Consider the following 27,268-nt stretch of genomic DNA (forward strand, 5'->3'; position numbering starts at 1 on the left):
TTTTTGTTTATGAAGGTATCCCAGACATTTATTTTACTGCATGCCTCTTGACAGATTTAATGTCTGGAGTTACATTGAGAAGATATTTGCTACCTGACATAATGGATAATGGAAACTTTAAAGGCTTTTTTAATGATGGGACTAATATTTTTTTTTTTTTTTTAATTTTACCTTGTGGCTACACATTTATTCTCGATATAAAGCTTGCATATTTTAAATGAAATGATACTAAATTGTTCCTAATGTACCATGAGTTGGATGAAGCCAGTGCTGCAGCGTATGAGAAAACAGAGGAAAAGTAGCTCTGAGAGCTACTAAAACAAGAGCACTACATGCAAGTTTCCCTATTTCTCTGGGTTTATTTTATCTCCTGTGCACATTCACTAGTATATCATTAGTGCACAAAGGTAGCAGTTAAATCTCAGGCATTTCAAAGTATGATAAAAATCTTTTAACAGATGTATTTATAGCAGACTCCATAAAACATTCATTTAATATGCTAAGGCAAGGCACAGAGAACATAGAAATTTGTACAGCTACTGCCTATATTTAACTATATTTAACTGGATTCAGAACCAAAAAATCTGTTCCTGAACTCTGAATATTTAAAAACAAGGTGTATGTTCTTAAGTAAGACACACAGAAAATCCCTGTAAGTACGGAAGTCACGAAAACTCTTATTCCAGCCCTGCTTTTAGCAAATATCCTTGTTCTAGCCAGGGAAAAAAATATCCCAGTTGTTCCATCTCTGAAACAAACTCTGATCAGACTTGTCCAGGGACAGGTTTGCAGGTTACTCTGAGTTTCCCCCAGTGCTGGTTCTACAGTGGAAGGGCCCTGGAGCTCTCCCAGCACCGGGGTGAGCAGCAGGTGCTGCCTCCTGGGAATCCCAGCCCCACATTTTCCCTGCCCTGTGAGTTAGGGAACCTGATTCCTGCTCCAAAGTGGAAAAATTTCGCCTGGCAGAAGAGACTCTACTACGCAAGCTCTTCAATTCTTCCCCTATTAGCACATGTTAGTGTATTGTCAAGAGGAACAATAGCAACCCCACAAACTATTTATTCCATCAAGAACAATTTATTGTCTTTTGTAAGTTCGTTTCCAGCTTCTGAAGCTCAAGAGAGAAAAATCTGCTGGTTCTTTAAAACTTCAGATGTTAGGGACTATTTGTAGTCATCATATAAATGGGGGTGGTAACCAAATTAACCAAATTCATTTTGTAACCACAAATCATTCCTATTAAAATACTCCCTTCTCACCCCACCTCAAAAGAAGAATAAGAATAATAAGAAAAAAAGGAGTCCAGATGGTTAAAATTATTTTTAAGCAAATATTTAGTGGTTACAGTTGAATTCTTCTGGCACACATTCTCCACTACAAAAATGACACCCCACATTCACTGTGTTAACCATTTTCCAATGTGCCAGCCAAATGAATGCCTCAGAGAACACACACACACACACGTTATGGAAGCATTATCAGAAATGCTATAGTTAAGGTTCCTTTGCAATTTGGGCAGAAAGTGAGGCTATTTTACACTGTGTGGTAGAATTTTGTCTCTAGGTATGACAGGCAACTCCTCAACAGAGCACTGAGCTTTCTACAGAAATCCCCTTCTTGAAGCACAACTGGCTTTCAGCTTATTCCTTTACTGCAAAATGCCACTGGAAATTCTACTTGGGAACTGGGTTGGGGGGAAAGGCTTGCAACTCTATATTCACAGCAACTGCCATCTCCATATTTTGCAGTTTAGGAATGTTTCACTAAAAGACAAAAAAAAAAAAAAGAAAAAAAAAAGCCTTATTTTATTTGCCATACCCTAATTTTAGTCTGTGTAAGAAGCAGCCCAAGGAACTCCCTTTGTTGCTGTGACAGTTGCTTTAATTCCCCCATGTTTTTCCTCGGGCTCGTTCACACACTGACCCACACTACTTGGAGCACACCGAGGGTGTATCCCTGCCTTTCCAAGGGATTTAACAACCACCACCTCTGCACACACGCCCCTCTGCGCTCCCAGTTCGCACCCCAGAGCAGACTGGTGGGAGGCTGATGGGTGGGAGCAGGAGCACTGGCACCAGCACGGTGCTGGCTGCGGTGATGGACGGCCGGGGAAGGTGTCCCCCCGTGCAGCTCCTGCAAACTGGTTGCTCCAGTCTGGCATCCCAGGAGGCTTGCCAGATGGAGAAACCTTCTCCGCAGCAGAACTGCAAGCTGTGCTTCTCGGGAAACTCGAGGCTGTAACCCTTTCCCTCTTCCTCCACATACCCTGTTGCTTCCAGATTTCTTTCGATGCCTACACATAAACAACCGAGACGAAATCTTCATTTCTCAGAGACACAAACTTAACTCGTTTCTAATCCTTTTTTCCAGCAAATTAACCCCAGATAACTTAACACTGTATATATAGCTTTGGGAATAGAAGTTAATTCATTCTAGGTCAGAGCTAAAACTGTGGATGTGATCCCCATGAAATGGATGAGTGTATTGTAGATGCTCACATATTTTTAAGCAGAAGAGAAGTTTGTTGTGGAGTTGCACTGCTTGGATATCATATTTGCATAGGCTGACTAAGGAGTTGTTTTAGGGAAAAATTAAGGTTGGTTATCTAGTGACCTTCTTCACCTTTAGTTGATGAGACCCTGCTAGTAAAAACTCTGATGGAAGCAGCAACATAACATTAACAAAAGTTTATTCTGGCAGAGGTTAAGGTCTGAGTTTTAATATTTTTTTTAAAGAAAAGAAATACACATCTCTGTTTCTGTGTATGTACATATGCACACCTGTTTTACATTGGTGTAGCTCCTCTGATCTCAGGGTTTTACATCAGGATACTGAAAGGTAAATCTGACCCATACCATAAAGCTTCCAAAGGGCTAGCTCTCTTTTTTTTTTTTTTTTTTTTTTTTTTTTTTTTTTTTACAAAAGCCTATATTTTGCTCAGTGGAAGATTAAAACTAATGTATAGCAGAAGAGCAATGTAAGGAATCCCAGGGTAAGTCTCCATCCTCCTCTGAGTACCTGCACAGTGGGGTAGTGCAGGAACTCAGGCTCCACTATCCATTTTCTCTTTCACGTGCATGGAATTCATTGAAAGTAGTGGGAAGGAAATTATAACAGTCTCACAGGTCTCTAAGAAGAGATCACTTTGTGGAAAAATGTGACTTGTCAAGAGCTACTTTCTTTGTATTGATTCATCAGAAAAATACACCATAAAGAATAGCTGAAACCTAAAAGCTTTGCATTCCTCTTCCAGTACTAAATCAAACCAGATATTGGTAAAAGGTGCAATTTCACTGCAGACATACCAAAAGGTGATAATATTCCTATTGACTGAGGCCAGTGGATGGCATAAAACATATACTCCTGTTCCAGTACTTAATTCCATGAATACTTGTATTTTCCCTCTGCAGTTCACTGTTTAAGCAGTTTGTTTACAACCAAGAAAATAAACACAAAAATATCAAATAAACAAAGGGAAGGGATCTAATTAAAGCCTAAATTTATTTACTTTGGGGAAGTAATTACTCTCAAACATTCCTATGCTTTCCTCATATAGGTAAAAGTTCACTACCAAGGAAGAATATCTCAACCAAGCATAGATAATTTGTATTTGTGAAGGAATAAAACATATTTGCATTCATCAAAGTTTCACACGTGTTCCTGCAGAAAAGAGGAGCAGAACATGCTGCTATTGAAGACCCCCTGATATGGCAATGGGGAGTAGAAGAAGTGGCCATCAAGGCCACGTTGCTGGAAGAGTTGTACGTTTTGCTGGAAGAGAAAACCCCAGGAAGGTTCCTCTGTGCAAGGAGGGTTTGCAGGGCACTGCTCTGCCAGAGGCTGGTTGTACAAAACCTTACCTGTCTTGCTCCCTATTACTTATGCTTTGTGCTGAAGAGTGGCACATTGATTAATTACTACTCTAAAGTGCTTATAAAGCATCAGTCCAAGGCAGGTTTACTAGGTTGGGGCCTCCTGTGATTTATTGACTAGAGGAGAAAAGCAAAGGCCATTTGTGAAGGAGCATTTTCTGCTGGATGGAGGACAAAAAAAAAAGTAATTTAAATTACTCATCCTATGCTCCCCCCAAATTAAAGTGTCTGACTCTGCAAAGCAAAGCCAAAGACTTTCTTCCTCTGAAATTTATGCAAAAGGTAAACAGCAACAGAGTTTTATTCCATTTCTCTTTAAAGCACACCCTGCAAAGAGTAAGAAAAGGAACAGCCCGAATCCACTGGCAAGAAAGGTCTGAAATGTTTTCTTTTGCTGATATAGGGAGCTGATCAGAGAACTTCAAAATAATTAGAGCAGAAATTCTATAATACTTTTCTTTTTCAAGACTGTTGTTGGAAAGGAAGAGGAGAAAGCAAAGGACAGGCACAGCCACACACACATGAGGCATATCCACAGGAAGGACTCGTTTGGTTCTGGTTTGTTTCTGCTGCTACTTTGCTTTTTTATTTTTTTCCACCAGCAGTAAACTGGCACTTCGGGTTTACTCTGCTGCACTTACTAAAGCCTTTTAATAGTATATAGTGCAGGAATGCGAGAGAAAAAGATTCCCATATGACAGAGACCCTTTGATATTGTTACTTCAACCAAAACTTTGAAATACAGTAGCTGGTTTTGTGTGCTGCATATGACAATTTTTCCCCAAGTCTTAAAAACTTTGATTTACTTAACTGCTGATGTGACTCACAGAAAAGAAAGAATGAAAAGACTCAGAGAGAGGAATGGCTCATGTGTTAGTCTATTTGATGGCACAGGATTATGCAGGAAAATAATTAGTGCAGTCTGTAAAAGGAGCAAAGAAAAAAAGAAGATAATGTCAAATACTTTCAATAATTTTATCGCTGTTTCAATACAATACTATGTAGATTTTCTATTACAATTTATTTCTGTAGTTACACTAAGCAGGGGAGTAAATAGACACACAACCTACATCTCAGCAGAATTTTAAAGTGTGAGAGCACCAAAGATACCCTTGGAAATTACAGGTGGGGTTGTTAATTATATTAGAAGAAATTAAGATTTCTCCTGGAGAGCAAAAAAGGTGATTTGGGGATACCCACCCCACTCTACCACTGGCAGTCTGTGCAGTCCCAACTGCTCCCTTGTGATCACCTCCAGAGCAGATTGCAGGGAGCTCTGGAAACAGCCTGGAGAAGGGCACCAAACAGGTGGGGTCCAAATTCCCTGCCTGCCCTAGACATGACCACCTGCGGCCACCATGCACCCAAAATTTAAAGGTGAATATCAGAGAATCATAATCCCAGAACGGGATGGGTTTGAAGGCACCTTAAAAATCATCTTGTTCCCAACCTCTGCCACAGGCAGGGACACCTTCCACCAGAGCAGGTTGCTCTAGACTGGGTTTGTGCACTTGCAGGGATGGGCTTTGAAGGTCTAACATGTGCACTGACACCACAAAGCTGAAGGAGGGGAGGATTTCCTCTAGAGCTTGCTGAGATGCCCTGTCCTTTGCTGGCTGACTCTGCTCAGGGAAAAGGAATTGCCTCTTACACCTCTCTGTGGTACAGTTTACCTATATGTAAAATGAAGACAGTGCTTGCCCTCAAGGGGTGTAGAGAAGCTTAATTAAGCAGGAGATTCTTAGCCTTAATCAGACTTCTCTCACTTGCTAAGTACACGGGAAATCCTTCCGTTCAGGAACAAACTTGACACCATGATAAATGAATCAGCTTCCTTACCATTTTGCCTTTGGGAATTATTTTCCTTGGGTACAGATATTTATGAAGCTATATTAAAAAAAAAAAAAATACCCAAAGCAAAAAAAAAAAAAAAAAAAAAAAAAAAAAAACCACACCAAAAAAACGCAAACCATAAAAAACCCACGCTGAATCTCCACATTTCTATCATTGCTGACATTTTTCCTTCATATTAAATGTTTCCTGCAATTTTATTTTTTTGGGGATCCTGCCTCTGGGAATTAGGTAAGGACATGTATGACAGAAGATGTGATAGGTGTGTGAGAGCTGTGAGGTGTTTGTGGGGAAATCCTTCCCATCCCATCCCTCAAGCCCAACCCTTTCCCTCTATGGATATGATGATTTAGGAGAGGGGGACCCCATCACCATTACTGCCAGCTGAGTTTCCTGCCACAAAGAACTAATTGGTCCTGCCAGATGCTGGGCAGCTTTGGTGACATCCAGAGCCTTCTGTGAAAGGACTTTTAACACAGTTTGAGAAGCTCAGGAGCATAAAGGTGGCATCCAAAAGCACAGAGGATAACATCTGTTTTAAAGCCAGTGGGTTATTTCTAAATAGAGATGCCAAAGACAGGCAAGAGCATTTCAAAAAAGTCAATCTCTGTGATTTCACTGAAATATTATCTATTTGTGGCATAAATAGATGCAGAGCCAAATAATTCTGAAGTATCTAAATTCCACCTTCCCTCTCCCACTCACAGAATCTGCTTTAAAGCAAAAATATCAAATTAATATGAGAATGATAGTTCTCACGGTATCCCCTGCCAGCCTAAGAAGGTACAGAGAGTATCCTGAGAAACTCTGTTCTTAGGAAATATTAAGTCCAGTTTTGAAAGCTATTAAGGGGTCACAAAATTAAGAGAAATATCCAAAGTTTTGGTATCTGACTAGAATAAAATTTGAACCCTGGCCCTCTGACAGTAAATCAACAGTGTGCATGTGAAATATGTTTTTTCCCCTCCTAAGCAAAGCACACCAGCGGACCTGGCAGAGGGAGAAGAGGTTTCAAATATAGCACAGTCCTTTTTACCAGTGGGTGCTCTTGGACCCAGCTCATTCTGCTCTGTGCCCGCCTGCTGGGAGGAGATCTGAGGCCGGGGCTTGACGCGAGATGAATCCGGGCCAAGTTTATTCATTTTCCAAATCGTGATCTCGGCAATGCCCTCCCATTCCCATTCCTCCTGTCACACCATTCCTCTGGAGTTTTGGCTCTTCCCCAGCCCGACCTCCCCCACCTCTCCTGGGACGCTCCCGGACACGAGCCCTGGCTCCGTGGTGGCTTCCCCAAGGAGACCTGGCTGACAGGGCTGAAATACAAGCTCAGCAGAGGAATGTCCCCACTGTTTTACTCCCCAGAAGCAGCAGAGCTGGGATTATTTACAAAATCTCCTGGGCACTCCTGTGACCTGCTCAGCTCCTCTTCCTCCCTGGCTCCATGGAGTACCCAACGAGGCAGCACCTTCCTGCTTCTCACCCCCAAAAACGGTTTTCCTACACCTACTGATGGAAAGTCCCTCCACACAGACTCTTTCCAGCTCCAGCCCATATTATTTTCTGCCTGTGCTCCTCCACCACTGTGTGATCCTTCCCAGTTCCCACATAGAGTCTGTATTCCTCAGGGATGGGATGGTTAAGAAGGAGACAATTCCATTTAACAGTTGTTTGGGTGGTTTCAGCACGATGATGGACAAGTTGCTGCTGATGGTGCTCAATGCCTGTTAAAAAAGCCCTTGCCCAGCCCAACCCACTCATTCTGAGCTGTGCATCACTGTCCCCTGGATTGCACCTACACGAGCCAGAAACTGGGTCACTGAACCAATCTGGGTTAAAAATATCCCAGATATTCTTTAATGAAGTGTCAACAACTATTCTCAGGCTGAAGAGCAACCAGAACACCTCCTAATAATCTTGCTTACATATGCAAAAAGTATGCCCTAATCTAAAATTTATTTATAATATAAAATGGAGTTCAACATTTGACCCGAGTGTATCCCACTCTGTCAGAAAGACAAAGGAAATAAAAATGTGTTGCTGTAATTTCCTTGACAGCAAAAAAACCCAAAACAAACAAGAAACCTCACACATATACGTCTAGGCCAATATATATGATAATGTGAGACAATGAGTTAGATTTTTCATGGCCATGTTGAAACTCATATTGTTAGTTCTAAAACTGCAGCTGACAAACGCACTTCTTTTCCTTAATATGAAAAATCTAAATAAATAAATACATCCTTAAAGCTTCCTTGATTAAAACTTTTACTGAGTTTTTATAGACTTTGGAAGGGGAAGATTTTACAGCCAGGGCTGTGAGCGCTTGTAGGAAAAATAACATAATGATGATTATTATTGGTTTCTGTTGTAGTTGGTAGTTGTTTATTATTATTGTTATACTTTTGGTGGTGGTATCACCATCTGGATTATTATAACTACAGGAGTGACAAGATGCCCTCATCAGATCCATTCCCCATTGTGTCAGGCGTTATAAAAGCACGTTGTAAGAGTGAGGGAAAAGTTTGTGATCGAAGCAGTTAATGCAGACAAAAAGTGCAGTGAGAAACAGAGGCACAAAGAGAAGAACTGACACCAGAGCCCACAGAGACAACACTGAGCCTCCAATATCCAGAGTTCGCATCTATTTAAACACAGACTTGTTTGTCTAGACAAATATATATCTATTAATGCATATCACCAAGATTAACAGAGGAAAAAAGGAAAAAAAAGGGATGTGGTTATTTGTTTTAGATAGGTAAAATATCTTAATCAAAACTGGACTGATTAAAGTGAAGCAACACAAAGAAAACATGAGACTGTGCATTGCTGGTGACTAACTTCAGTCTAAAGCACTGTTCAAGCCACAACCCATTTAAAAAAAAATGAAATAAAATTCGGATAATAACTGTTGGTAGGATCTGACCATGATTTGAACAAGCCATGGCACTGTACTTTCTACTGGGATATGGACAGCAAATAATGAAGTTGGTGGTATTCCAGCTGAGGAAGACTCTGGTTAAAAGCAGGCAGACAATGTGCATTTTCTAGCACAGAGAAATTTCTTTCAGCTCTTACAACCAACCATTAAGTTTCTGAGGTCAAAAAAGCCTCTCTTGTATTTTGCATATTTGATAACGATGAGTTAACTATGAAACAAAAATGAATAATTTTTAATATTTTTCTTCTCTTTGATTTTGATTTGTATTATAATTGTAATAATTCAAAAATTTGTCATTATGTATTTCCTTTTACATTTACTTTGTTAGGTGCCTTACAAAGACTTTTATTGGTGAGGCTGATAAAATTAATTTCTTTAAAAGAAAATATTTTTAGACTTGCTCCTATTTAAATAGGCCAGATATTTCAGCCTCATTTACAGATGTGAACATGCCCAAAATATTTCAGCAGCTTAAGCCCTTTTTCCGCATTGCATTTATACAGTCAATTTTTGAGAGCTGCTTTTTGTCTTAAAGTTATTTAAAGTCTCATCTTGTCATTAAGCTACACTGTGAGTAATCTAGAGTTCAGATTTGCACATGGACTGTTAACTTTAAATTCTAGAACAGAAGAATTAAAAATTAAGCCTTACACTACCTAGAAAAAATAGTTATTTTTTAATCAATGGAAAATAATTCACTCCTGAGTGGAACTGGTTTTTTAGCAAACAAGTTTCTGCTCTAGTGTTCAGCTCAAATTCATAAAAACAAATAGGCAAAATGACAGTTAGCTGCAAGATCACATTTCTCTAAAGATAAACTGTAAGCTCTGCACAGCCATTGCTACCAAACGTTGTTTATCCGAGCTTTAAATTCTACTCCCAAATTTGAATAGACTGCAGAGCTAACAGTGCTTCTGAGGAGCAATATCAAAATATGTGCCTCCTGGGTCTAAAAACCACAAGTTATTTTAGCTTCTGCTAAGAATTGAGGGATTAAAAAAAAAAAAAGGTGGAGTACAGTAAGTAAATAAATAAATACATTATCTACCTTCATGACCTTTCTGTTCCTGCAAGCAAACAGCGTCCATCATTTGTAACTTGACTTTCCATAAAAGTAACAGTTCATAAAAATCTGTGAAACTACTACCGGGAACAAACAAATTAAACAATGACAATGTAATAAAATAAAACTGCTGTTCTACTTCTATAGCAGAAGAATTGCTTCTTCGCTGGGATTAATACATCTTGCAGAAAACAATTTTAAATAATGTGTAACATATGGATTCGGCTTTTATTATTCTTCTAAAAGAAGACAATTATATTTATGTGATAAACTGTTCAGTGTTAGTAGCATAATGTTTATATTACTGGCCACTTAAATAGTCTTTGGCGTAGTTTTATAAGGAACAGAAGCCTCCAGATCTTTTGAAATCCATCTTATAAAGTAAGTCCTGTCTGTTACTTGGAATGCAATGATTTTACATAGTTTTCTTGCTGGGAAAAAAAAAAAATCCATACTGTAGGTAATCTCGTTGTTAAACTGCATGCATGATAACTTTCTGATGTTCTAGCTACAATTTTTATGCATTTTAGGGCTTTCAAACGAAAAGTGTGACAGCCTTGAGCTGTCGGGTAAAAGGAGGGGAATAAAAAAAAAAAAGAAAAAACGGCAACTTTCAATTTTAACTTTTTAGAAAGGAATGGTCATGATACACTGCTTTCTGTACTAAATCTTTTCAAGGTGTTTTCGTTAATCTCCTCACTCCTAGCAGCTAGCTGCTCTGCTCTCTGATTATGCTGGGAGATTGCATTTAAGAAAAGAGTGAGTTTCGGGTGGTTTTCAAGGAGCTGCTTTTGTCCCCATTATATTCCAGATAATTTTCAAAGAGATTACACAGGAGCCATAGGAGTATTTATCTCACTATCTCCCTGTGCTCCTGAGTCGAAGCTGCATGCATTTCTAAAGGAAAAAGGAATGTGCTACCAAATAAATGTTTTCTGTGGCTGCTGTGTACATAGAATTTTGTTGTAAGCCACACTGGCAGCAGCCTCTCTGCATTGCTGGGATTCTGCTATCCTGTGTGTCAGTCACATAACAAGATCATTTGGAAAAAATTATGCAGGGTGAGTAAATATATTTGTCTGGCTTTATCTTATAAAAAAAGAAAGAGAGGGGAAAAGAAATAATAAAAACAGCAGTTTTGGGGCATGTTACTGTCCTCCTTTTTCACTTCTAGAGTACCAGTTTGGTATTTTCAATTCCCCACTTCTCCACTGCTTTAAAAAGTTGAGGTTGTTAACAAAAGATAAAGAGTGTAACCTAATGGAAGTGAAATCTGCATATTCAGTTAATTTGGGATTTATTATCCCAGTAACTAGACTTGCAACTGTTCTAAAACCGTTTTGACTGAAGACTTGAGAACAGTACGAGAGGATGGCTACCCCCACCCCCATCCTTAAAAGAAAACCTGTGCCTGCTGCTTCCAATTTAGTGCAATCATGCCTCTTACTGGCCAATACAAGATGCAGCATTAGCTGTCACATGCAAATGAGTATTCATGGAGACTTTGAAATGTGCAATAAAGAATAAAGACACGCATTCTGTGAATAATTGTTTTCTTTTATAAAACTGGATCCAAAAGGGAGTGCCATTTCACCCAGAGTCTATAGCCTTTCTATGGTTACAATCTGCTGCTGAAGCCAGATATTAGGAATGAAGTGTGGATAAATGGAGGACTCCAGTTTCCCGTGCTGTCAATCTTTCACAGTATTACATTTGCTTAACAAGAAATAATCCAACCCATGTTTGTGGTTCTTGCTGTCTTGCTTTCTCTTCCAACTGAGGCTTTGAAATGCATAGGGATTTATAATAAAGTCGTCCACCTTGCACTAGCTTTTTTCATACAGAGCCCAACCTAAATTCTTCATTTTCAACAACACAGATAAACAAAATCACACAGCAGTATGAGCTTCACTGCAAACCTGAAGTCTTTGAAAGCACTCTGATATCACTCACCATGATGAGAGAGAAAGAATAACTCAGATTTTCTAGGGCCCGTTTACATACAGGGTGGGAAAAAAAAAACCCAAAAACCACAACAAGCTGTGAGCAGACACAGGCAGATTTGTGGGGCTGTGAACAGCCAAGCTTTCAGACACACACACACACCTATGCACCAATCCTGCAGCCAGAATGCCTCTTAGAGAGCAAACAGCCACACCTGGTATTGATATCAAATCATGGCATGATGTGGCCTCATCTCCACAGGCAAGACCCCAAATCTTCAGTAAAGTAGTAGCAAGAAAATAAGTAGGTGCCTGGACTGCAGCACCTCTGCAGTAAACTACAAGGTTAGAAGTTAGGCTTGATGATACTTGTGGGCCCCTCCAACACAGGATATTCCATGATCCTATGGGAACTGAAGATAGCACCCCAGTACATTCAGACTTGGCCAAGGTGGACCAGAGGTGGATAAAACTAGTTATCCAGCAGAAAGAAGGAAAGCTAAGGATAAATGCTGCCTGTACCATGGGTGGGACTGACCAGTGCAGGCCAGCATGGGGCTCAGCAGAGGAAAAGGACTCCCTTGTAGGTAACTCAGTGCCTGGGATTACGTTTAATCTGAAAATTAGAGGACTCCAGCCATAGCTCCTCAGCAGGCAGGCTCTGTCGCAGCAGGAGTCCCAGGAAGGTGATCAGAGAGCTGGGAGGCATTGCATTTTCTTCTTCCCCTCACATTAATGATTCCTCGTTGCCTTGTTTACTACGCACATTTGCACGTCAAGGGAGATCTCTTGGAACACAGGTACACACATGCAAACACACCAAAGAAATGAATCCCTGATGTTATAATTTACAATTGATGCAATTACTGTAAACAGAGGCATAAAAGCGTGATGGGGAACTGCAGGACTGTTTCACTGCTGGGAGAAGGATTCTCACCTACAAGGGCTCAGCACAGTGACCAAACCCATATTTGCTCCTGTGATCCAGTCTGGCAGGAAGACAGCTGGTCCTTTTTAGCTTTTGATCCATATTTTGTCTCCTAAAGGAGGTGAAAAGGAGGGTGACCCTGGGGCTAGGGCAGAGGTTTGAAACAAGGAGACTTGGTTTGTATCCCTGAATCATCACAAACTTCTGTAAGCATGTTACTCAGCTCCTCATTTTCCTACTTACCAAACTTAGCTAGCAATATTTTGGTATCTCACAGAGATGTTAGCACAAGCCCTTCAACATACATATCTGCTCATATATTATCTGGATGGAGTCATTTCCAAAGCTGACTGCAAAATACTCACAAAATGCACACAGCTCCATGAGGTTTAGTCATGCCAAACACGATGCGTGGCAACACATCCCTGCAGCCACAGGAATCCAAACCAGGAGCTCATTCCCACTTTAAACATACCTGGGGGTCCTCAAGGACTGGGTCCCTTTACTCTGCAGCCCCAGCACAGAGGAATTTCAATTATTCATGCATCTTTGCCGCGCTGTCTATGGCACAGGTGGCACTGCACTTGGAGAAGCATCACAGGGGAGACCCACATTTGAAGACCTCATTTGGCTTTGCATTATCCAGAGCCCCAAATCCACATTTCAGAGGGTGACTGCAGCCTTATCTGCAGTCTCTGTACACAGTAGGGACTTGGCAAATGGAGTTTGGTGAAATGGCACGGCACACTACATAGGAGACCGACCATAAATCAGCAGATTTTGGCTCTGCTCCTGGCTCTGTCACTGATTTACCATGGAAACTTGGGCAAATCTTTCACTCTCCCTATCCTTCATTTTCCGTACCCATAATGTAAAGATAATGATGCTGCTTTGCAAGCTCTTTTGAGATCCCGAGATGTTAAGTGCTAAGTGCATTTTATTAACATTAATAGCACCCAACCGAGAGGATGCTGTACAGCACTAGCCTGGCTGTCCCCAGAAAACAGATTGGTGTGGGGAAAGTGTGCATTTGTTAAGCAGCTTAGACACTGCTCATTCCCATAATACTTCCACAACACACAGGAACAAGATCTGACCTACTAAAACAAAAGATAAAAAAAAAAAAAAAAAAAAACCAAAACACCATAAGGAGAAAATTTCTAATGTGACCTGTCATCTTATTTCCAGCACAGGAAAACTTGGGGATTTACTGGAGATTACCAGTGTTGCTCTGTGTGGTTTTCGTAGCCAGCCACAAGCCCAGTGCTCACAACTTGTGGTGGAGACCACTTCCATTAGCAGGCATTAATCACCATTTCGTACACTCCAGCCCAGCCACCACTGAGCAGACATCAAGTAGATGCACTCAGTTATATCACACTTTATATCTGACTCAATCTTAAAATAAGTTAATTGTGCTGAATTATATCCCAGCTCTTGTATTTATAGGACCACAGCATATTACAACGTATATTCTTTAAACGCTAACAGGCTTTGTTGCTTTACACTCCAATTTTCCATGTTTCTGCTCAAAAATGTATCACAACATACACAGTAGAAAGAGCCATGAAAATTTTATTGTTAATGCATGTTTTTTTCCTTTGCTGGAGATAGAACTTTGTTGTGCATGTTATAAAATGTTAAATATTGGAATTATTTAAAGTTAATAGCATGCCAAAGAAAATGACTAATAATACATTATACAATTAGATGCCTTTCACATGAGCGAATCCATTAACAAAATAAAATACATTCAAAAAGAAGACTTCTGATTTGCAGTTTTTAGCAAGGATTGCCCATGTGTAAAGCTAAATTATTTATTCTTTTTAAGAAAATAAAATGCTGGATACATCAGTTTGCAATTATTTGCATTATGTTTGGATGCTTTATCATGTGGCTCTGATTCAAAAATACGTATCTCTAAGTTGCTGTAGCATCTTTATATATCCAAAGCATTAAGCACAGAAAAACAAAAGTTTTCTTTCCTCAAATTCAGCAGATGATACCAGAAGCCCTTGGTATTGCTTTTTAGCTGTTTGGGTGTCTTTTTGTTATCCCACTTCAGCTCAGATGTCCTCACAGTTCCACAACTCCACTTTCCCCTCCCAAGTGCACACCTTGCTTTCTAGACAGAATGAATTCCATCCCATTCCACCCTTACAGATCTCAAGTCTGGCATCACGCAGCTCCACCTAAATTTATTCAGACGCTATGTACTGATTTCCTACTTATTTGAAACTCGTTATCCCATCTCCACAGCTGATGTCATCATTATCCTGGAACAAAACACTGAGCAAGCAGCTAAACTTTTCTTATAGTGAGGAACAGCTTTTAGCTCCGCAGTGATGTAATCTTCTTGCCATTTTCCTCCTGGATTTTCCTTTTCCATCAATGCCCTGCCTCTAGAAAGGCACCTGACGCCAGCCAAAGGAAGTTCCTCCAAAAGCAAATAATCTCCTCCCTCCTTGCATCCATCTTCTCTTCACTGCTGCTATCTACTTAATTAAGTCGTTCTCAATCTTCTGTATCATAAGCACATAATGTTGGTTGATGGCAATGTGTTTTGAAATCCCTGTTTGTTTTTTAATTATCTGATTACACCAGGAAAATAAAAAAAAAAAAGGAGAGCAAAAAAAAGAGAATAATATAAGAAAACGAGATCTCTCTGGTGTACTACAAGAAGTACAAATCCAGCAAAGCACTCCATCTTATTCTCTTGCAAGAGATTTTTTTTTCCCCCTACTTTCTAACAGTCTACCCAATCAAGTCTTTATAAATCATGGGATTTAAAAGTGTGATAGAAACAACTATGGCAAATTCTGTTAACATGATGCAAACCTACAAAATTCAGGTTAAAGATGCTTTTTATTATCATCTTTATTTAGCTAGGGAGAGGTGAGGAATGCCATACATAGATTCTGCTGAGGTTTATGTCAGGATTTTGGCATAACCTAACTCCAGACTACTGTCACCCCAAAATATCTCCTACCCATGTGTGTCCCAGTGTCAGCCCAGGGTGCAAGCCATGGATGAGCCAAGTCTCCCACGTTATGTCAGCTGGTAACAGGGGGAAAAGTGTGCAAAAAGGGACACAGAAAAGGAATATAAACTAGCAGAATTGGACACTGGCTCTGAAAAAGAAGAGGAAAATAGTATAAAATATTTATTCCATTACATTCAACTCTCCATACCCTGACTATTTCAAAATTTGACCATGCTATGTTGTACAAATAATAACAGTAATTACACAAAGAAGAGACAATGCGTTGAAATTGGAGCCATGGATTCATAGGATGATTTCAAAAGGCATCACTCTCCCAACTCACCCCGAGGTGTTTGTCCATGTGAAGGGCTTTGATTAGGCTGGGATTGTTACAGTAGAGTTGGGAAATGGGACCTTTGATCTCGAGAGATCTGAACAATCCCTGTTACTTGTACTGACAACAGGCGTGGTACAGGCTGAATGGTGTTAACATTCGGGTGAGAGCTGAAAACCCAAGTGAGAGCTGTGCTACATTCTCACTTTTAAGACTCTGGTATCATGCATAACTTCTAAATTAAAATACAGTGTGACTACCTCTCCAAGTGTTTAAATTAATATGTTTAATAATCCCCAAAATTATAAATCTAAAGTGCAAATCCAGACTTGGAAGAGAAGGTGGAAGCAATGTCTCTTTCTTTACATTTGTATATATGACGTGTGTTAGTTCAGGACAGTAGCTTGTGACACTCTGTCACTATTTCTTAAAGCTCCTTCCTTTGAAAAGGCTTTCCCACCAAATATGTATGCAATATTTTTATGCACTTATATATGATGGGATTTTAATTTTTTTAAAGTGAAAAAGCCAAAGGTGTAGTCAAGAACAATTAATAATTTCTCTAAATACAGGCATCTAATGTGTCTTAAATGCTTTAAGACATGTCACCCAGCTTCTATCACCCAATCTCTAAGGACACAACTCTCCTGTAGACCCAATAGCCTTCTGAGAATCACTCTGACACTCAGCATCCTCTCAAGTGGCCCTAAATAACAGTGATTAAATAACTGAATCAACACCAAAATGCCCCAAGAATGTATTAAGGGAAGATGCTTTCCAGGACTCTGATAATTTGCTCATGCAAGAAATTCCACTGAATTTTTACACAATTAAAAAAAAAAAAAAAAAAAAGAGGAAAGAAGACAGGAATACTCAATTCTAAATCTGTAAAAAAGGATGTTGTGAGCACTTGAAAATTTCTTAAGAACAGCATTATATTTTAGCAATAATGTAATTCTAGGAAATATGCATGCACAATTGAGACAGTCTATATAAGCACACAGGTTTCCTTATAAAAGTTTCCAATTTCAAAGAAGTTATACTTTAGATTTTCTCCTTTTCTTTTTTTTTTTTTCTCCCAGAGTTTTTACATTTAAGTGTTTTCAGTTTTGGACCCCATTACTCTTAACCAATGGAGTTCAACACTTAAATGCATTACTAAAGCCTCCTCCAACCAAAAAATCATTTTCTACTCACAACAGCTGCCCCTACTACAGCATTTACGGTTTTCCCAGTTCTCAACACACAGAACACACCACAAATACCATGAAAAAGCCAAATTCCCTGGTGCAACAACTTCTCATCCCATGCCACCCTGCAGAATATTACACAGTTTACATCCATATACAACACCACCCTTTTTTGTTGCAGGCCCATTGCAAGCTTGTGTTTGTCAGCCACTTTTACACAAAAACCACAGAATTACAGATATTTACCACAGGGGAGGAAACCACCCCAAATATTAGGCCACACCACAGTCTTGTAAGACATTGAGCACGACCAATTATAAGTAGGAGCTCTGCAGATTAGTTCTCCAGGATGTCCATCTCCTCAAAGCACAGACATCCCATCCAAAATACCTTTGACTCTTGGTTCAGTTTATCTACAAATGAGCCTGGCAACCCCCACACTCAGGAAATGATCCCATCATCCTAAAAATCACAGGTTAATACTTTCACCAAACGACTCAATAATTTATTTCCTTTCCTTGCTTTTTTGGAGCTCTGTGGAATGGCATTTCCTGTAGCGTCGCTATCAGAACAACAAACCCAAACAAAGAGTCACCCGTGACAACGATGAGCATCCCCCAAAAAAAGGCAATCCCTCAGTGCAGCGTGCAAACCTCCAGTCCTTCTCAGCAACTAAACAACACTCCTTGAGGGGTTATCAAGAAGCTCTTCAGCTCCTCGAAGTGTTACTAAGCAAGACGCTATTGTAACGCAAATAGTGCTGCGGGTAGAAAAGGAATAAAAGGCATGTTTGAAATGCTTCATCATACAATACATGCCATAAAATCCATGGTATGTTTGTGGCTGACCGCACCAACCCGGCCTGCTGCCTCCTCTGCCCCATTCCACTGGCTTATTCAGCACATGAAAAGGAAAACATGACAATACCACTCGTAAGAGAAATTTTACAGAGCTTCAGATTGGGCAACTAAGAATTCTGAATATTTTTCTGTCTGCTTTTTTTGCTTCACACTGAACACAAAATAGTTATATTGGAAATACATTAACATTCAAGCTCTATCCATTTTTATTATATGCATAATATAAATAATGTGCATATACATATGTGCATTATTTACAAAATAATTTGAAGCATTCATTGCAAAAATTAGTTTATTTCCATTAGATTTTGTACCTGACATATTTACAAGTAATTTTTGGAAGTACTATAGTTTCCCCCCTCCTCCTCTGCAAAGAGAAGGGAAAACATACTTTCCTTTGAATAATAATAATAATAATAATAATAATAATAATAATAGTAATAAGTTTTCTGTAGCTTAAAACAGAGAGAGAAAAAGAAAACCCACATGAGTAACATGCACATATTAATTGATTCACCAAGTACAGTGGGCTCAATTAAAGTATTCTGTTGTCAGAGTTTTAAAGCTTGGGAAAAAAAAAATTTAAAAAATGAAATTCTTGGCTACAGCTTGGCATATGCAGGTCTTAACCCAGAAGCAAGCTGTTTTATAATTATTTTTGAAAATTGCTTCAGTCCATTTTATTTTCTGTGCCTGCCTGGGAAGTGTGAAAAAGAAAGAAAAAAACTATTTTTGACTCAAGGCTTTCAAGACATTTTGGTTCTCCGCTAGCAAGTAACCCAGTTTGAGCCTGATATTTCCATCATGAGCTTTGGATCACTCTTACTGGTTTCTCAGTGAGACTGGTCACATGAATGGCTGCTGACAGACGTGAGGAAGACTTTGCTGCCTGTGCTGTACTTGATCACACCAGGAACATCACCAAGGCTGGAGGGTGGCTTTAAGGTTAGACCCCCACCAAGGCAAACTCATGTGTTTTTAGGGATACTCATATATGCTTGAAAAATACAATCAATTACCTAAAACATCTAAAAGTATCTGAGATTGCCAGATATAATGGGAAATCTCATCAAGGTATGCACACAAGAAATTAAGAAACCACAAACAAAAAGGAAAGTGACTGCATGAGAGAACCATTCCTCTTTATTTCCCCCCTTTTTATCCCGTGATCCCTGCTGCAATTTTAAATTAAAGCCCATGGCAATCCTCTTGGGCCCTCCATGTTTGTAGCTGCTCTCTGGGAGCTGGCAGCTGAGAGAGGACCTGCCCTCCTGTGCCCATGGAGCCTTTGTTGGGGGGAGGATCAGAGCCCCTGCCTGCCTTTGAAGGGGATATATGGGGTCAATGGATAGATATAGGTATTTTTGAATGGGAACTTTTGTTGGTTTTGGTGGGAGTTTTTGTTGTTGATTTGGTTGGGGTGTTTTTTTATGTCCCCTCCATTTTTTTTTCTTATTTTAAAGAAATATAGCTGTGAAAAAAAGACACATCTCTTTTTTCACGTGCTTCCTCCCTCTTTTCTCCCCTTCTTTTTTCCCTCCTAAATGCCTCCTTCACAACCACCCAGCCCATTTGTGTTGACCTGGAGACTCTGTTTCAAAGGCAGCTCCAGTGCCTGCTCCACGGGCTGTGCCCGCTGAGGCAGAGCCAGCCAGGAAATCACTCTGGCTCCTGATAGCCCAGCTCACACAGACATATGGTCCCAGCAAGCTCATAGAATCAGCAATATTAAAAAATAAATAATTCAATTTTAAAAATCCGAATATTTGTCCCTCTTCTCTCCCAGTTCATTGATAAAGAACGTGTCAGTTAGGTTGAAGGATCCTGCTGCTTAAAGGTATCATCCTTAGCTGCTCATATGGTCCGAGCTCTTACTTGTCAATTAGATCAATCTGAGTCATTTTAGAACAATAAATATAAGTGCAGATGGAATATAAACATATTGAAGATTACTGTTTCTGACGGCTGTTGTTTATTAAATTAAAAATTATGTCAAAGCGAAGATTTTGTTGGTATTTCAAATGGAAAGGGAAAGTAAATTGGAATTAGATATTTCTTAGGAAAGAAAGTAAAACAAAATAAAAAAAAGCAAACCCCAAAATCCAACAAACTACCACACCACAACCTCCAAAAAAGCCTACAGGTAATAAAAAAGCAGTGATTTTACCTAAAATGCCACCTATGAACAACCTTTAGAGAAGGGATATGGCACCTATAAACTCAAAATGCTAGGTATGTTGAAATCCATAAAATTTCCAATTACTGCCTCAGAATTTATTGTGCACATATGGAAAATAATACTTGTAAAAGAGAAAGGGGTTTGTGCCTGGTGCTGTCAATACTGTGAAGGATGGGGTGATTATAAAGCAAATTAACAATACTTTTAAATGTGCATTCACTTATCTTTCCAATTAAATCCTTGTTAAACAACTGCACAGACAGTAATGGTGCTTCTGCAAAGCACTGATCAAGACAGTTTTATTGTAATTTTTACTCTGTAACAATTAATCAAGTAGGCATTTTCTTTATTATTAAATTATTTAGTTAATAAATATTCGCAATCAGTTCACGTATTTCTGGTTCAAACTTTACTCTTAAATTTTTTTCCTTAAACTGAATCACGTCCTGCTAAATCATCATAGAAGAAACAACAGAAATATTTTCATTCTTTTTTTTTGCCCAAGTACTTTTTTTGTTACTGCAAAGTAATGCAAGGATGAGATTAAATTCACTTTTTTCCCCTCCTCAAAGTAGGAATATTTGGATATCTTTGGCTGTCCTTTTCCATGTTCCACAAGAAATGCACCTCTCTGCAATAACATAATATTTAGCCTCTGTAAAAATTCCCATATTTGCCCCTGCTTTGGCACGTAAGCAGAGTAACAGAGCTGTAAAAACACAATCATTGACCTTTGGATGGTCTGTGGTGCCTTGCAGTTAACACACAAGGTATTCCTAATGAAATAAAGAGATGCAAAGGTCATCTGCACAGCAAACACCCAGCATTTTGCAAACAAAGCTTCGGATATAAAGACAATTAGGAACTCTCTTGTATTATGCATGAACCAACACTCGCTGAATGAACCAGCAAGTACTGAAATCTGTATTTCCATGGTTAGTTTCCCTGAACGTGTATGCATTGGGATAGAATCCTAGTATTTCAGCAGTGTGATATCAACTCTTTATAGCTCTATTTTTTTTTTTTTCATTTAATTTAGTACTTATGGTATTTTCTTGATTGACAGCCATAGAAAGTGAATGCCTTTCCAGCTACTGAGCAGATTAGCACAGGAGACATAAAGAAGGAATGTTCCAGCTCCTCATACAGGTGTCCCTGGTCTTCAGCACAGAGTTAATTGAAGATTGATGGGAGAGGTGTGTGGAAGCCAGACAAGGAACCTGGCTTAGCATAAAAAATGTCTTCACGTTCATAAAACATTAAAAAACATCCATATAAATGTGTGTCACACACCCCGTGCACAGGGCCAGATGGGGTTTGGAGCAACCTGGCCAGATGAAAGGAGTCCCTCCCTGTGGCAGAGTGTTGGAAAGAGATGAACTCTAAGGTCTCTCCCAACCCAAACCCTTCTGGGGTTCTCCAGTCAGCACAATGGCTTCAACCAAAGCAAAGAAAAACTCACTTTTACTTACAGATTCTGATGGATGAAATGTCTTCCCACGGTCTTGTTTTTGGTTTTCAGGCAGTTTTTGCCCTATCTCTGTCACGTTTTGCTGTTGAAAAGCACCTCCCTGCTGTCCTCAGGTTCATGTGGTGGTGCCTTAATGACTCTGAGCAGCCCCACCTGGGCCCATGTCAGACCCTCCCCGGGGGTTTGAGCCAGAACAAGGGATCTTTTCAGTAGTACCCCATACCCTGGAACTGCCAGCACACCTTACATGGCTTACCAGACCCATAAATGTTATTTTATCCCTTTTCCTACAGGTGTGAATTAAAAGAATATCCTTATAAATACATGTAAAGGATTTAACTTACTAGGCCTTGTGTAAAATCAGCAGCCTCCAACTACCTTGTCTGTTTCTGGTTATTTTATTCTGGTTTTTTTGGGTTGGTTGGTTTGTTTGTTTGTTTTTGTTTTGTTGGTTTGGTTTGGTTTTTTTAACATTTCAATTTTTAGACTTGACCAATAATACGGAAACCATAAGAGGAATAGGTATTTCTGTCTAATGCCTCCAGCTGTTATGGATGCCTTTGCTGTAGGGGCTCAGGCTAAAATATTGACTGCCTGGTGACTTCATTTCTAAACCCCAAATTTTTCAGTGCTTGTAGACTAAGAAACGTACAAATTTCCTGATGTCAGTTTGGCAAAAGCAGCTTCTCCTGCCTTGATTCAGTGATTTGAAAAATGATGACTTAGAGTTTTGAAAGTGCTGAGAGATGTTATAGCCCAGTCCTCTTATGATCAACTGATCTTTTCAGCTCTTAATGGGAAAATAAATCATAGATAAAAGATAATCCTGTTGCACAGGAGCAAAAAAGGTGTGATATCAATAGAACTTTATAGGAAAAACAAAACTCTGTGAGAGGGATAAAGTAAATAAGGTAGTTCGTTCTGCTGCTGCTCGTGTTGGCAAGGCCAAAACTCTCTACAGGAGCTGCCTACCTCAAGATATGAGAGCAAAACACAAAGTATGTTCAGAGAATTTAAAAAGATACCAGGTTTGGAGTTTTTTTTAATTGGAAAGTCCTTTTCATCCCCAAAAATTCAGAATTTCAAGAGTCTTTTTATATTTTTGCCATTCTTATATCTTTTTTAATGATAAAGCTGTCAACTGTTAGTTTCTCTTCCTTTCATATTCACCAGTTCTCTCATTTAATTTTTGATGCTGCAGATGACATTAACAGTATAGGAAAAAGAGCCAAATAAAGCTTTGCTATATTCTAATTAATGATTATTCTAATAAAAAATACTTTGATATGGCAGCCAGCCTAGAGTGCCTTCTATGATCTTCAGTGTGATAAATATTATTTATATCCTCTAAATGTAGGTGTAACACAATGGCAAAGTAAGCAGGAATAAAGAGCCCAATGAGTATTTGGCCTGTAGAAGAACTGATTGCAGTCAATCTCTGCAATGCAAATAAGCTTTGTCAGAACATTTGTTTGCATTTATAATTAAATTAAACTTTAACTAAAAGTAAGGGGGAAAAAAAAAGTCGCTATGTTAAAATCATATGTATAAATACTCCTTTCCCACTGTTAACTACAGAAAAATGAAGGTACAGGGATTGACCCGAGGAGGTCACAATAATTACTGAGGGATGGGGATGTGTGGACAGTGAGTTATTAACCATCATCCCACTGCACAGCTTCAAGAGAATGGGAAAAAAGAAGGTTGGGAGTGCACAGTAGTTTTCCTGGTAACTTTTTTTTCCCTTCATGAAGCCATCTGAAAGTGCTGCTGACCTCAGCACCTATTTCACAGGGAAGTCCAGGCTCTGGGACACATTGGAAGGAGAATGCTCTCCCAAGCACACCACAAATCCTATTTTCCCCATCTCCCCGCAGCATTTTCTAGGTACATTATGACTCAGTGGGCTCTTTCCTGCCTGCAGGTTCCTACTTAGCACAGAAAAAGGATGTTATTTAAACTATTGGAACAGTAGCTTTGTGTCTGTGCTCCCTCTTGAATGTTATGATTAAAAATTTCCGGATTATTCTTTGGGAGCTACAGTGCTCACTTCTTCCACTTCCCTCACGTGGCGTTGGGGTTGCCCCTGGGGACTGTTAGGTGGCATTAGGATTTACCTAAATCAGCATTTCTGCATGCATTTACCTAAGGAAAAACCTAAGTACAGACCAGAAATTCTTTATAGACAGGATTCTAAAGGATGTGTAAAGGGGATTTGGATAGATATTACCACTGCCCTTCAAAAATCCACCCCATCGTGACATAAAACACATGAATGCCCTCGTTTCATCAGTAAAGACTAACATAAGAAACAGTGATTATCATAACTGATAAGATGATGACATAGTTCTCCAGGGGCATGATTTTTCTTTGTATTTTCTTTGGTCACTCAGTAGGCAGATTTTTTTCCACATGCCTTAAGTAACCAGTGCCAGAGTGGCTTTAATGTACTATTAACTCCACCATTATATTTTCATTTTTCACAGTAGTATAAACCAGAAGGAAAAGGTGTCTGGTCCCTCTCTGCTGCAAAAAGCCAGCTTAGACTTCTGTCTAGCTTTACAGTATCAGCCCATCTGTTTTAGGTGAAAACTTGAGCAGTAATGTTAACCTCAAGTATGTTAACCTTTGGATGCCACGAGACATGATAGACAGGACCATTATTTTTATGGCACAGTTTTTTCCTGAGCAAAGAGCTCAGGCAATGTAGAAGGATAGAAAATCCCATTTTTGCCTGTGTGTCTCTAAACAAAATACAGCTCACAGTCATTTGAAAGCCAAGGCAGGCTTCATTATTGACACACAAATACCCAACAACTATAAATTTAAGAGAACCTAAGTAATGAATCAAAACTGTGAGGCTGATTAATAAATGATGATTTATTCAGTCTTGCTGAATTTACTGGAATAAATACGGATTCCTCATAAACCAGAGTTCACCCTCCAGTTTCAGATGAAGACAAGACTAATCTGGAGCAGCTGAGGAGGTGGCAAACACCTACTGATCCCCTGAAACTTTCCCTAGAGATGTAAATGGAGGCTTGAAGGTGGGAATATTTTTACATCTCTCCTATCTCTCAATTTCATGAGAATATCTGAGTCAAAAGTCTTAGTTTATGTATAGTACCAAGCTAATTGAGGAAGTTGTTCTCCAACAGCTATCACCCTCACACAGAATACACAATATTTAGCAGTTCTGGTAATAGTCTCCAGGTAACTTATAAAAAGATCATAAGAAGTAGGACAAAATGTTACAGCAGCTTCACATTTATACCTGATTTATTCAAAAGTATATAAGGTCTTTAATACAATTTAAGATTTGGTATTTTTCCTAATTTCTGAGAAGCTTGATTTTATTTTCTTATTTTTGTATCATGAGGTTCACTATCATTGATGATATTTGCTAAGCTTTTAAATGTGGGGAGGGTTAGTCTTTGGTAAGAGTAGTAAACCATTTGGAGATAAATGTATTTGTCATTCATCCTTATTAGTTCCCAATATCAACTTCCATGCCTGTTACAGGATCTGCAGATCAATGTTAGATTTCTTTAGGCCACATCAGTGAAAAGCGTGGCGTTGTATTTATGGAAATATGTTTATTATTCACAGAATCTGTGGAAATATGTTCAGTAAATACATACAGGGTGGTTCTAATTCTGGTTAGCAGGTCCCCAAAATATTCATCTTTCCTTTCTCGTTTTCTGGGGTCAAACCTTTGTGTTTTCAAAATCAGTGGTAAATCTTCCACTGACTTTGGCAGAGCCAGTACTCCACTTTTAGTGTTTCCTTTTAAGTTCTTTTCAGCACCTTTTTCTCTTTCACTGGTTTCCTTTGGATCCCTGCTCTACTTTTGGTTTTGTTTAACTTTCAACATCCAAACAATCTGCTATTTTTCCTTTTAATCTTTTTCTTTCCCCCTCACTTTGATTCCTTGGTTTCTACATATGCTTTGCTTTTTGCCACCTTATTTCACATCTCCATTTCCTCCCATATTTTTAGATTTGTTTGTTGTTTATTTCTCATCTCAAGTTTAACTACTATTTTCCTCTGCTTACTCTGCTCTTTTTCCTCTCTCCCAGCTGACATTTCCCTCTGTGCAATATCTTTCTACCTTCCCTTTCCTCTCTTTTCCAAAACAGGGCTCATCATTCTATGCCACTAATGTATAGCAGATTCTGAAATACTGTCATCTGAGACAGTTAAGTACTAAACAAAACATTACCAGGGTGGAGGAATCACTTACCCTGATTGACAACAAATCGTAACTTCTGTATTGTTGCCAGATTACCACTAACTCTGTATATTCCATCAACATCTAGACCTGAAAAAGAAACACATATTTCATTTTAGATCATAGAAGTATTTTTCTTTGTATGTCTGTCAGGAAGGCAGAAGCACCCTCGCAAGTATGAGGAAGAGCAGTGCAGCGAGCGACTGAAAAATAATCCACCTGACAACAACTGAAGTGCCTCCTCACTGATTAAAGCAGCAATGAAAAATAAAAGTGGGAGATTAACTTAAGTGAATACAAAACACCTAGCTATAATTATCTTGTAATTCTGTCAGCAGAATACAGCTCTGCAAGGGGCTTTGAGTGTGGCAGGGAAGCGAGGGGTAATTGGCTCTGGGGCTCATCAGGAAGGGCTGTTTGGGACAGGCATGGTGCCCTGCCAGCCCTGCTTGAACATGGGATGTTTGCATCAAGAGTGCCAGGGAATCTTCTCTGTCTGGGCTCTGGGCTTTCAGACATGAATTTCCAAGGCTGTGACCTTTCTGAAAATAAATCACTGAGGTGCCCACCCTGAAATCACGACGTGTGTGAGACTCCACGCAGCTACCATTTCTCTACTATATTCTTCCTAGTGGCTCAGACAGGTTTGAAGATGAAATTAAATATCCCAAGTATCAGATGCCCTGGAGTACATTTCTTCATTGATAGAGGCCATTCTTTTCAAGGACAACCCAACAGTCTTGTTTCTCCCTGCATATCTACTCAAGGTTTATCTTCTAGGTGAAACTAGATGTCATGCTCCCTTTTGTGACATATTATCTCCTGCAGCAAGCTCTGTTGATATGAGTGTTTAAAATAGCACTTCCAGCCCCTGTTGCATAGCTGTAGGATTTCAAAGCACATGGAAACTGCCCTCCTTTTCCGGGAGAATTCACTGTGGTGCAACCCCAACCCAACCTGTGTGCTTAAAAATCAAACCCACTAAAACGCACATTGCTATTTCACATCTAAAACTTGCAAGTATAAAAGAAGCCAAGAGAAACTACACAAACCCGTTTTTTTAAAAGCTACTTGTCCCTTGGAACACAAGTTTTAATTAGGTTTTGGCAAGCAGTTTCAGAGAAAGCTTTTCTCCTGGAAAACATTAATTTGTCAAACCCAACAATTTTCAGGACACACTCCCTGACAATGTATCTCAGGGGAATAGTTTTCCAATTTGAGGTGGGGGGGGGGAAAGGAAATCTGAAAGTATAGGTAAGAGTAAAAACAAGTGTAAAAGCTTTAAAGCTTTTATGTGATAACATTTGAAGAAGACGACACTAAGGTTCAAGTCTTTATTGACACTTGCACCACGCCTTGGTACACAATGCCATGGCCAGTGGACTCAAGTGTTTGGAGGCATTTCTCACTGATCTAGAAATATTT

The 27,268-nt window shown here is 39.3% G+C and overlaps 1 protein-coding gene and 1 long non-coding RNA gene across 2 annotated transcripts in view; one reads left to right on the forward strand and one right to left on the reverse strand.

Moving 5' to 3' along the window:
- ARHGAP15 (Rho GTPase activating protein 15) overlaps window positions 1-27,268 on the reverse strand; it is a 322,109-nt gene that overhangs the window by 76,440 nt on the left and 218,401 nt on the right. Inside the window, exon 12 of the mRNA XM_068195158.1 lies at window positions 25,856-25,933. Within this exon, the coding sequence (XP_068051259.1) occupies window positions 25,856-25,933 (78 nt within the window). The remainder of the gene's footprint in view (window positions 1-25,855; window positions 25,934-27,268) is intronic.
- On the forward strand, window positions 21,652-27,107 carry LOC137476810 (uncharacterized). The gene is made up of 3 exons (XR_011000626.1): window positions 21,652-21,905; window positions 24,566-24,659; window positions 25,997-27,107. It is a non-coding gene; the product is annotated as an uncharacterized lncRNA (long non-coding RNA).

The sequence above is a fragment of the Anomalospiza imberbis genome, chromosome 7 (genome assembly GCF_031753505.1).
Source record: "Anomalospiza imberbis isolate Cuckoo-Finch-1a 21T00152 chromosome 7, ASM3175350v1, whole genome shotgun sequence".
Classification (NCBI taxonomy): domain Eukaryota; kingdom Metazoa; phylum Chordata; class Aves; order Passeriformes; family Viduidae; genus Anomalospiza; species Anomalospiza imberbis.